Genomic DNA, 12,589 nt, shown 5'->3' on the forward strand with positions numbered 1-12,589 from the left:
ATTATTTTTTTTTAAATCAATAGAATTATCATATGAGAAATTTTTTTGCAGTTTTATGTTATTGATCATGTGTCAGATTTTAAATAATGTGAAGGAGAAAAAGTACATTTCTAGACAAAACCTTCATTATGATGGAGGGAGCAAGGCTGAGGTTACATACTCTTATGCTACCCAAATTACTTCTATGGAAATTTAGTAATTACTCCCAAGAAAATTATTATAAAGCAGAAAGAGTTAGGGTTAAACTTAGAAAAAATCCATAAGAGGTAAATGATCAAAATGCTTTAATCATGTTGAGATGCTTAATACTTTGTGTAATTGGATAACAAAACTCTGCACTGCAATAAATTGACATTTTTTTTATTTCTTTTAAACTGAGTTGTCTAGAAGCCTATAGAGGCATCTTTTCATTAGTATGCAGATCTAAGCCTTTAAGTTTATGTTTCTGAGATCATTTCAACATCTCTGTTATGCATGCTACCTACATATATACTTAGCTTCAACTTGATTAGAAATCGTCATTTGGGCACTGTCACAGTGCCTCTGGCTTATAAAATTCATTGTATTTCAGAGGTGTAACAATGTGCAATTTTAAAGCAGGATTTGTAATAGAAATTGATAGCAAGGCATGGCGGGCTCAATGATGTTCAGTTTCTCCCCTCAACTCACTTGACCTTCTCAGAGTTTGTCTTTTTGTCCTCTCTTAACTGGCTGCTGACTGTGAGCCTGTCTCACCTGCAGCAACTGGAGCAATGCCTGTCTTCCAGGGACAAGTCATGCCACAGTGCACCGGGTTGTTTCTCAGAAGCACCACCCAGTATTTTGCTAACCAATAACAGACCCCTCTGAAGACAGGCAGAAAGGAATATGGAAAACCTTCCAGGTCCACGTGTATTACCTCCTTTTACTGACTCATACAACACAGGGCTTTCTTTTAACTATCTTGACAGAACTGTCTATTAACAAAGGCAAAGAAATAATTAATTCCTATCTAGGTAAGCCTGATGCTTGCATTTGAGCAATCAAAAAGTATATAAGGAAGTTGGTGGTAGGCCCAGGACGGAGAATGGTTACTGTAGGGTTCGAAATGTTCTTTTTCTTGGACATCGAGGAAAAAAGGTATTGCAGAAGTGACGTGCAGGCTTGGTTTGGGACCTTCTTGGGAACGCTGGCGTTAGACACACTGTGGTGGGACAGAGCTGACCGACAACAGTTGAAACTCTGTGGTGGTTCTCTGCTCTGAAGACCATGAAGAGCGAAGGGCTTTTTAAAGGAATCACTTTTTTCATGATCCAAGAGAAGAATCACTGCAGCAGAGGTTGGGAATGCTCAGCCTGGAGTTTGATGGTAAGGCTCGAGGTGAAGTTGGGAGTCCAGCAAAAACAGCTTGAAACGCAGTTCCTGCTAGGGCAATAGGCTCATTGCAGCTATGTGAGTGTCTGCTGCAGTTTGTGTCAGTAAACTAGGCCAGTGTGAGGGGGAGGCTCGGGCTCTTTGAGTCCCGGGCAGGACAAGGCTCCTGCCTCTGTGTGTGCTTTTGAGAGAGTAATACAAAATGGGACTGGCCACTGATCCAAGTTCATGTAGTCTTACCCTCCTGGTAGGAAATAGCAGACCTCATGTAACTTCTTATCATGTGAATCCTTTACTCAGAGAGGAGGTGGAAGTTTGGGGATAGTATGCTTTGCTTTTCCAGTCTAACAGGCACACAAAGTGCACACATGAAATCAGTTTTACCCATAGGAGCTGCAACCAATACCTCTATAATTAACAGTATTACATCTCAGCTGTGGGCATGCAGCAGACATTACAGTCATTCAGAAAGGGCATGGCTGTTAATGCTATAGCTAACAGGGATGGGTTTTTAAGCTTTGTCAGTGCATGCCTTATTCCAGACAACAAAAACGGGTGGTTTTGATACTACCGATGAATGCCCCTTCTTACCTCCTCTTGACAGACTGTGGTCATTTCTATTTAGAAGCCTTAATGAAGTTTGTCATTTGTGTTGGCCTCCCTATGTTGTTGTCATAATGTGCCATCAGGATCCCATTTTGATTCAGTAACTACTTTGTACCATTGTCCCCCGGATAGACAAGGTCTGATATTGGTGTATCTGGGATTAGGAGAGTTCCCATCATGGGACCGAAACTGCTGTGGAGTCGAGTCTGGTTGTCTCTTCCTGCACTGTGCATATATTCTCTCAGCCCAGTTGCGCACATCATCTTGTCCATAGAGCTGGAGAGACTCGACCCTACAGACAGCTCAGAAATGTCCAGTCCTTTCATTCCCAGGCAGTTGCGCCCTGTTACGGAGACTTTAAATCTCCAACTGCCCTTCCAACTGTTTCTCCTCCAGACTTGTAAAGATACTAGTCTGCAGCCAAAAAAGCAGTAGCCTTCAGTACGCTTGTCGCGCTTACCTATTACTTGTCAGATTCCATAAGGTACTGCTGAGGTTCCTGTGATGCATTGCAGATATTTGGTATGTATATTGCTTTATAATTTATGCTTTACCCCGTTCTTTTCTCCAGGAGATGAGCTTTTTAACAGCTACATGGGTGTTACTGTGGCGACTGTAACCAGGCAAAAACATACAGTTCATATTGAGGTAGTCTACATTTGTGAACTCAGATATGATTAAAAGATTTTTAAAGGCGCACTATACTTTTTTTCTGCCTTCCCCTGCAGAACAGAGAAAGCTTTCTAATGAACTTTCAGTTATAAAGTGGAAATGTATCATTCATCTTCAAAAGCATGTGTGTGTATGTATATATTATATATATATATAAACACACACATATTATGCACACAAATGTTGTGACTTCTTGCTAGTTAGAGATTTAGAAGAGCTTTTCACCAAGGAAAATTAGGATTTTTTACATGCTTTGTCTCTGCATTTCTTTATACTTTATTTGGATTTTTTGTTAAGCTTAATTTTAACTTTGAATTTCTAGGGCGTATATTCTTGGGATTTTGGATAATTACGCTAACTGTAATATATTTCACTGTGATGTAGCCTTAACTTTGCCTCCATCTTAAGATTTTCCTTCTGCTGTATGTCATTTCCCTGCTGTATGAGGCTTTTGAGGAGACAGTGTTCTGTGAATCTCTCCTTCCCAGTGCCTTTCCGAAAAGGTGAGAATGTGCTATCTGAAAGATGTGATCATTACTCTTGAAACTCTGAAACTGTTTATGGCTTCATGTAACGTGAGTTATGAACCCAAATTTATCATTCTAACTTAACTTCTTTAAAAAAAAAAATAGAACAAGTGTAAGAATTAACTAAAAGGAGGATTGTAGTGCAAATTTAAATACCTAATATAATTATCATGATAATCAACATAATAATCTCAGCTATTAGATATGGAGCTGCTAATTTCTTCCAGTCTGCTACTCAGTGCATGTTAACAATGTATTAGACACCTGATAATTTGTTTCTCTAAGCTCATTTAAGACAAGAAATGCACCAAATGCTACATTTCTTAAGGAATCCATTTTTAATGACTCATAAGCTAATAAAGGCCTGACTTGAAAATCCTCTAGAATATCACCTGTCTTCAGTTAATAGATTCACAGAATTAAAGGGTAGGAGGCACTCTTTGATCATGCAGTTTGAGCACCTTCCTATAACAGCCATTGCATTTTACCTGCCTAATTTAGCACTGAACCCAGTAGCTTGCATGTGACAGCAACAGATCCCCCAGTAAGGCATCAAGCCGTGATCTGAAGACTGGGGGAGGGTGAGGGAAGAGATGGAGAACTGCTTATTTCAGTAATTTGCTCTAGCTGTTAATCACCCCTATTGTTAAAAATCTATGCACCTTCCCGCCCCCCAAATAGGCTTTATAGGGAGGATAAGGAACATTTTTATTTCTGTGATGAAGAGCTTGGATACCTGCTCTGGGTTCAGTTTAGCCTTGATGGTGGAACTGTGATTGTACTTCCATTAAAAAAAAGTCTGCAACCCTGACCTTCATCTCCTCTTTTAATCACTTTTGTTAGATCAGTGCTAAAAGAACAACTGCTTCTAGTGGCTGTTGTTACTTTCACTTAAAAAAAACATCTAATACAAAAAAAGAGCTTTGTTGGTCCACCCTGATGATACAGAAGCAGAATTCCTAGAGCTGCACAACAGGACCGTTCACACTGAAGCAAGGAAGGCAAACCCAGAAGGACAAAGAACCAGGGAGAAAAGGAAGAAAATAAGCAGTGAAGACACATACATATTGCATGACATTCCTCTGGCAGAAAAAATGGCTGCACAAAAACCAAACAACAACAAATCAAGTCTTCCAGTAAACAGTGCCGTCCCCTTTCTATTCTCTTCCCTAGTAATTAATGTAATCTTTGTGTATTTAAAAAATGAAATGTGAACTTGCAGGAGCGGCTGCAAAGTGGCTCTGCTGGAGCTGGATCCATCCAAATTGGGGCCTGCTCCTCTTTTTGCCATCATGAGTTTGTTCCAGTAAAATAGCAAGCAATTGTGCAGGACACAAGCACAGCCCAGGCCTTAGCTGCATCTCCATCTCCCTTAGCAGGGTCCATGGACCCTGCTTTGCAGCTATCTGATTCAGACTACATGTGCCAATGCAAGGTAAAAGAACAAGCCCAAATCCTGAAGTGTAACGAGGAAAAGAACTGAATAAGCCTATGAACTGATGGTGTCTTTTAGGTTGTATTCTGAACTCGGGAACTGCTGGTTCAGAAAAGACCTCTCCTTGAATTGTCTGTGTTTTGTTAAATTAACACTTTAACTTCCTCAACAGCAAAGCTCTTTCCTTGAAATCCACAATATCCATTTGTTATTCTCAGTTCACATTTAATGCCTAAGAGGCCCAATACAAATTTCACCTACCTCCAGCTTCTTTCTGTCCTGCTTGTTAAATTTGTACTGATCCAACTGATACAGCTGGGAGGAATCATACTGTGACAAGAGATGTTTTCATCCTGTTATCTGATTTTTTTCAGCATGTGCCCATTTTCTTTTGGAAAGCTTGCTCAAAGTTGCATGCTGGAAGATATGTATGCTGTTGACTGAGTGTAGTTAAAAGGAGGAATGACCTCTTATAGAGAGTCCCTAACCTGGATTTGCCCTGGAAAAAAGTCTGGGCAGAGCTTGGGGGAGACTGACGCAGGCAGCCGTTCCCGGCCTGGAGCACTGCCTGGGAAGATGTCTTGGTGAGAGCTTTATTCCATACCTGGATGGGAAGGGGTGTGAGCCTGTGCACACCCAGTTGTACACGGCAGTGTGTGCTTTTCTGCAGACTTCCTTTTCAGTTCAAATAGGATGAGGCAGAAACATACCTATTTTCCTCTTTTCAGGAATTAAGAGCAGTGACCATATGGTGCAGCAGTTGCAAGCCGAGCCACGCAGTGGGGGTAAGTCTCTATTGCTGATTTTGGAATCGTTATCATTTCCTGTATCTTTTCAAGTCAGTCATATGGTTATTTTGCTCTTTGGTGTGCCTTACTTCATTATGAGTTTTGCTCTGTTCAGACTCTTCCATTCAATCTCTCATAACTTGCTTGTGCCACAGAGGATTATTTTGTTTTATCTGGAGGTAGCTGGACTGACAATGCACTTAATCTGTTTCAGGAAGTTTTGAGAGGTCAGCAGTGTCAAGGAACAGCAGTTTGCGTGATCTCCTCTATTATATGTATTCTTCAAAAGAACATTATTTAACTTGACACACAGCAAATGGAAGCATTCTTGAAATATATGCTTGTTGCAGATGTCATATCCTCTTCCCCTGACCTCTAAATCACAGAATCACAGAATCACAGAATCACTGAGGTTGGAAGGGACCTCTGGAGATCATCTAGTCCAACCCCCCTGCTCCACCAGGGTCACCTAGAGCACATTGCACAGGATTGCATCCAGGCGGCTTTTGAATATCTCCAGAGAAGGAGACTCCACCACCTCTCGGGGCAACCTGTTCCAGTGCTCTGTCACCCTCACAGTGAAAAAGTTTTTCCTCATGTTAAGATGGAAGTGTCTGTGTTTCAGTTTGTGCCCATTGCCTCGCGTCCTGTCGCTCGGCACCACTGAAAAGAGTCTGGCCCCATCCTCTCGACACCCTCCCTTCAGATACTTATACACATTGATAAGATCTCCTCTCAGCCTTCTCTTCTCCAAGCTAAACAGGCCAAGCTCTCTCAGCCTTTCCTCATAAGAGAGATACCCCAGTCCCCTAATTATCTTTGTGGCCCTTCGCTGGACTTGCTCCAGTAGTGCCACATCCCTCTTGTACTGGGGAGCCCAGAACTGGACGCAGTACTCCAGATGTGGCCTCACCAGGGCTGAGTAGAGGGGGAGAATCACTTCCCTCGACCTGCTGGCAGCACTCTTTCTGATGCAGCCCAGGATACCATTGGCCTTCTTGGCCACAAGTGCACATTGCTGCCTCATACTTAACTTGGTGTCCACCAGCACTCCCAGGTCCTTCTCAGCAGAGCTGCTTTCCAGCAGGTCAACCCCCAACCTGTACTGCTGCATGGGGTTATTCCTCCCCAGGTGCAGGACCCTGCACTTCCCTTTGTTGAATTTCATGAGGTTCCTCTCTGCCCACCTCTCCAGCCTGTCCAAGTCTCTTTGAATGGCAGCACAGCCCTCTGGCGTATCGGCCACTCCTCCCAGTTTTGTATCATCAGCAAACTTGCTGAGTGTGCACTCTGTGCCTTCATCCAGGTCATTGATGAAGAAGTTGAACAAGACTGGACCCAGTACTGACCCCTGGGGGACACCGCTAGCTACAGGCCTCCAACTAGACTCTGTACCACTGATCACAACTCTCTGAGCTCTGCCATTCAGCCAGGTCTCAATCCACCTCACTGTCCACTCATCTAACCCACACTTCCTGAGCTTGTCTATGAGGATGCTATGGGAGACAGTGTCAAAAGCCTTGCTGAAGTCTAGGTAGACAACATCCACTGCTCTCCCCTCATCTACCCAGCCAGTCATTCCATCATAGAAGGCTATCAGATTGGTTAGGCATGATTTCCCCTTGGTGAAGCCATGCTGACTACTCCTGATCACCTTCTTTTCCTCCACATGCGTGGAGATGGCTTCCAGGATGAGCTGCTCCATCACCTTTCCAGGGATGGAGGTGAGGCTGACTGGCCTGTAGTTCCCTGGGTCCTCCTTCTTGCCCTTTTTGAAGACTGGGGTGACATTGGCTTTCTTCCAGTCCTCGGGCACCTCTCCTGTTCTCCATGACCTTTCAAAGATGATGGAGAGTGGCTTAGCAATAACATCCGCCAGCTCCCTCAGCACTCGTGGGTGCATCCCATCAGGGCCCATGGATTTGTGGGTGTCAAGTTTGCTTAAATGATCTCTAACCCACTCCTCCTCCACCAAGGGAAAGTCTTCCTCTCTCCAGACTTTCCCTCTTGCCTCCAGGGTCTGGGGCTCCTGAGGGCTGGCCTGACCAGTAAAGACTGAAGCAAAGAAGGCATTCAGTAACTCTGCCTTCTCTGCATCCTTCGTCACCAGGGCACCCACTCCATTCAGCAAAGGGCCCACATTTTCCCTAGTCTTCCTCTTGCTGCTGATGTATTTGAAGAAGCCCTTCTTGTTGTCCTTGACATCTCTAGCCAGATTTAATTCCAAACAGGCCTTAGCCTTCCTCGTCGCATCCCTGCATACTCTGACAACATTCCTATATTCCTCCCAAGTGGCCTGTCCCCCTTTCCACTTTCTGTATACTTCCTTCTTCTGGCTGAGTTTTGCCAGGAGCTCCTTGCTCATCCATGCAGGTCTCCTACCTCCTTTGCTTGACTTCCTACTCATAGGGATGCACCGCTCTTGAGCCTGGAGGAAGTGATGTTTGAATATTAACCAACTCTCTTGAACACTCCTTCCTTCCAGGGCCCTCACCCATGGGATTCCTCCAAGTAGATCCCTGAAGAGGACAAAGTTTGCTCTCCTGAAGTCCAGGGTTGCGATCCTACTTGGTGCCCTGCTGCCTCCTCGCAGGATCCTGAACTCCACCATCTCATGGTCACTGCAGCCAAGGCAGCCCCCAACCTTCACATCTTCCACCAGTCCTTCTTTGTTTGTTAGTACGAGGTCCAGCAGCACACCTCTCCTTGTTGGCTCCTCCACCACCTGGGTCAAGAAGTTGTCACCAATGCTCTGCAGGAATCTCCAGGACTGTTTGTGCCTAGCTGTGTTGTCTTTCCAGCAGATATCGGGGTGGTTGAAGTCCCCCATGAGAACCAGGGCCTGGGATTGTGAGGCTACTTCCAGCTGTCTGTAGAAGGCCTCATCCACTTCCTCATCCTGATCAGGTGGCCTGTAGTAAACACCCACAACAGTGTCACCTCTGTTAGCCTGCCCTTTGATCCTTACCCATAAGCTCTCGACTTGCTCTTCATCCACCCCTAGGCACAGCTCCATACATTCCAGTTGCTCCCTCACATAAAGAGCAACTCCACCACCTCGCTTTCCTGGCCTGTCTTTCCTAAAAAGTACGTAGCCATCCATGACAGCACTCCAGTCATGCGAGCTATCCCACCATGTCTCTGTAATGGCAATGAGATCATGGCCCTGCGACCGCACACACATCTCTAGTTCTTCCTGTTTGTTCCCCAAGCTGCGTGCATTGGTGTACAGGCATTTCAGGGAGGTGATCGAGCATGCAGGTTTCCCAAGAGGGATACAAGAGGGTCCTCCATAGCCACATCCCATGCGCACTTCCCTGGCTGCATTCACCTGTTGGAGGCATCCTGACTTGAGCAGTCTTTTGCCAACTACCCTGTCACTATAACTCTCCCCTTCCCCCATCTTTCCTAGTTTAAAGCCCTCCTTACCAGGTTGGCCAACCTGTTGGCAAAGACCCGCGTGCCCCGCCTCGTGAGGTGGATCCCATCTCTCGCCATCAGTTGTCGATCTTCAAACAGGGTCCCATGGTCGTAGAAACCAAAACCCTGTTGCCAACACCAGCGGCGCAGCCAGTCGTTAACCTGGAAAGTCCGTCTCCTCCTCCTCTCATCCATCCCCCTCACTGGCAGGATTGAGGAGAAGATGACCTGGGCTCCCAGACCCTTGACCACCATCCCCAGAGCTCTGAAATCCTGCTTGATGGTCTCCAGTTTGCCCTTGGTGTCATTGGCGCCCACATGGAAGAGCAGCAGTGGGTAATAGTCCGAAGAATGGACGAGCCTTGGCAGTCTTTGCATGACATCTCTCACGCGAGCCCCCGGCAGGCCACAAACCTCTCTAGACAAGAGGTCAGGTCGGCAGATAGATGCCTCCGTCCCCTGTAGCAGGGAGTCCCCCACAACAATCACCCGCCGCTTTTTCCGGGTGTTCCGGTAGGGCACAGGGTCTGTTGTCCCGGTTACTTCCCTGGCAGCCATGCCCATCTCCTCCTCATCCTGGAGGGCACTAAACCTGTTCTTCAGCTTCAGGTCTTCAGGAGGAGTAGGAGCCTTTCTCCTCCCACGAGCAGTGACCAGTTTCCAGCCTTCTTCTATGATGTTATGATGTACCGTTTCACACGGCACAGAGCCCTCTGGCAACTCCACTGCTGCAGGGGGTTGGGACTCCTGGAGCTGTACAGTCTCCGAGAATACCCTGTCTATCTCTTGCTCTGCTTCTCGGATGCTGCGCAGCCTACTGACCTCCTCCTGTAACTCCCTTACCTGACGACACAACTCATCAACAGCAGCACACCTCCTGCAGGAGAGCTGGCTGCCAGCCCAGGCCTCCCGGAGAGGCCCCAAGCACTCCCTGCAGCCTGAGACCTGTAGAGCTGCATCTACTGTCAGAGGGCCAGTCTGGGTCCAAGCCTCTGACACAGCAACAGCCGCTGGGGAACGCGCTGTGCGGCGTGTCACGACCATATTGGGGAAGTGTACACCGCAGGGAACAGAAATGAAGGTCCCTTCGCACGTCCCTTCGCACGCCCTTCTGCGCGAACTGCTGCGCAAACTGCTGCGTCTGTTCGCTGCCTCTGTTCGATGCCTCTGTTAGCTGCGCTCTAGGCCTGGCTCTTATATAGGCCTCTCCCTAGCACTGACTCACAGGGTGCTTGACCGCCCAATCAAGGGCCACTGGGATCAAAGGCCCCAACCCCCTCTGGTCAGGGGCAACCCAGAGAGCTCGTTAGCAGCAGCCACTCCTAGCTGGAGCTTTTCCCAGGAGAAGTCAAGGCCTCCTGCAGTTGTCCTTGCCTAGCTTCCCCTTTCCTGTTCACAGCGATCACCTTCTAGGTCCTCGGGGGTCCTCAGAAAGCCCACAACTTCCACAAGATCCTCAAGTTCTAGTCAGAGCCCAACCACTGCTGCGCAAACTGCTGCGTCTGTTCGCTGCCTCTGTTAGCTGCGCTCTAATTGTTACATAATTTAGAAGATGAAAAGCACTTTTGGATTATAAAAATCTGAGCAAGGCTGAAGTTGATTCCTTATTTCTAGCTTTTGTATTCAAGGAATGCATTTATAAAAACAAAATTATAAGTAGGAGATGAACCAATTTAGAAATGTTATCAATAAAAATTGGATTTAATTTTATAACCATTTAACAGATAAAAGTTTTTAAAGTACCCCTTTCAATGGTCCCAGGTGTAATTACTCCTGAGTAAAAAAATTGAGATTAGACTGGTGTTAAAGTAACTGGCATGTTCCAGTCTCTGACTTGAAGTATGATTTCTGTACAGTATGCTATTACATGTCATACCCTCAACTGATCTTCATAAAAAGGCCAACTGATGTATTGCTGAGCTTATGGAAATATGAACAAGTGTTTCCCATGTTATCCTAGCAATGTTTTAGTTGTTAGGATAGGACCTTTGCTTCTATGAATTCCAGTCTTGATGGAAGTGACTGATGTTCTCTGTCATATTCTAATCAGTATGTGAAACACAAAATATTAATGATACATTCAAATTACAGAAAAAAATCCTCTCAGCTGATCTGGCCACTCCTTTACTTGAAGGACCATTCTCCCTGTGGCTGCTACTGTATTAACTAGAGATAGCAAGACTACAAGCTATATGAGCTTACATATGGGGCCAGGAAGAAACTCCCATTCTGTGCGAAGTAGGTTCTTTTCATGCAAATTTTTGTGTTAGCATGAATGGCAGAAGCCACAATTCTCCTTTTAATTAAAATACTTAATTTTATAATAGAAGTCTGTTTTCTTCACTTATTTTGCAATTTTAGTGTGAAAATAAACTAGCACAATGGTTTTAGCCTGATGCATGCATTGTTCATGGAAAAATATTTCATCTACTCATTACTTTGCAGTTTGCATCTCACTGGAAAAAAGGCATGAAAGATTTGACCCTTGACTGCTTTCCAGCAGTTTTCTGTGCATCATAACAACTAAATCAAAAAAATACTTAGTTGCCTCTTTTTCACTGTCTTTCATTGACCATTCAGAGAATGTAAAAAGCCAGCATGCACGTACATGTTACGCCACATGCACCTAGTCTCTTCTGTGTAATTTGAATGAAGCATGAGTATTCAATGTACTCTTACAAGTATCTCTGCAAAAGTAACATAAATACTATTATTCACAGCCAGTCTAAAGCAGCTCTTTAGTCAAAGGCAGGATGGGAGACTATCACACGCAGCCCACTGCATAGCCATAAATGTTTGGAGAATGGAAAGGCAATTGTACCACTCACCTGTGGTCAGGTTGCAGTGACGTGGTTAAACTAAGAGGCATTTTATACCAGGTGGGATGGAGGACTTGCTTTCATCTCGGAGAAACACATCCATCCAAATATGTATGTATAATCTGGTGACATTTAAAAAAAAAAAAAAAGTACAGTCACTGGGAACTTTCTTCTAACATGATTTGAATCAGGAACAGAGAAAAAAAATTAACCTTGTAAATTTATATACAGCTGTTATTCTTGGAAATAGTTTGGTTTTTTTTAATATAGTTTTGGATTTGCAGAGGGATGGTTTCTACAGAATTCCCTGGTGTTAGTTACATTAGCATTTTATAGGCTGCCCATATAAACTCTTGAGCTTTCATGGCTTGCCATATTAGATTTTTAATATAACACAGTTCATATTGGCTTTTATTGCTGTTTAATTTAGGTTGATTTTTTTTATGTGGCTTCTCATCTGCAAGGAATGTGGCCCACACTTGTGTGAAACTTTTCTTGTCTGTGTCTGAAACCACTTCTTTCTTGCATATTGTAACACTTTCTAAGAGGTAAACTTGCCTGTGTTTGCCATACAGATCAATTAGTCTACATAGCAAACACTGATCTCATATTGCAGATGGAAACCAAGAAGTTTTAGGTAGTAACTGGAAGTCTTTTCTACCTTCGTACCATGTTTTGGTTGTACTGTAGATATGGAAATTCATAGATGAACTGTCTAAATAAATCATTCTTAGCAAATAATGCCTTTTATTCAAGGGACACATCCAAACAGTACCCAGCGAAATGTTAGTTATTGGCTTCTCAGTTCATGTGCTCTTTTTTTTTTTTTTTTAACTTAAAAAAGTTATCCCAAAATCAGTCTTTTCTTTTTGGGCATCTGAAATTGTTTAAAGCAACATGTGGTTTCTCACTCCTCCATAAGAAAAAGGGCATTTCTAACTAGGGTGAAGAAAAATATAATTTAAATAA

At 44.4% G+C, this 12,589-nt stretch overlaps 1 protein-coding gene across 14 annotated transcripts in view; it reads left to right on the forward strand.

The window, feature by feature from the left end:
- The window catches only part of XPNPEP3 (X-prolyl aminopeptidase 3), a 39,684-nt gene that overhangs the window by 17,675 nt on the left and 9,420 nt on the right, over window positions 1-12,589 (forward strand). For 7 of the 14 annotated variants that reach the window (XR_010886299.1, XR_010886300.1, XR_010886301.1 and 4 more), the window contains one exon: window positions 5,322-5,378. The exons of 1 other annotated variant lie outside the window; for it this stretch is intronic. Coding sequence is in view for 7 of the 13 variants with exons in the window: in XM_067310443.1 (XP_067166544.1) it covers window positions 5,322-5,378 (57 nt within the window). In the remaining 6 variants the exon portion in view is untranslated. Of the gene's footprint in view, window positions 1-3,015; window positions 3,897-4,967; window positions 5,178-5,321; window positions 5,379-10,892; window positions 11,093-11,521; window positions 12,231-12,589 lie in introns of those variants that run through there. 6 more of the 14 variants (XM_067310429.1, XM_067310439.1, XR_010886303.1 and 3 more) reach the window with 5 other exon arrangements.

The sequence above is a fragment of the Apteryx mantelli genome, chromosome 1, assembly GCF_036417845.1.
Source record: "Apteryx mantelli isolate bAptMan1 chromosome 1, bAptMan1.hap1, whole genome shotgun sequence".
Lineage (NCBI taxonomy): Eukaryota > Metazoa > Chordata > Aves > Apterygiformes > Apterygidae > Apteryx > Apteryx mantelli.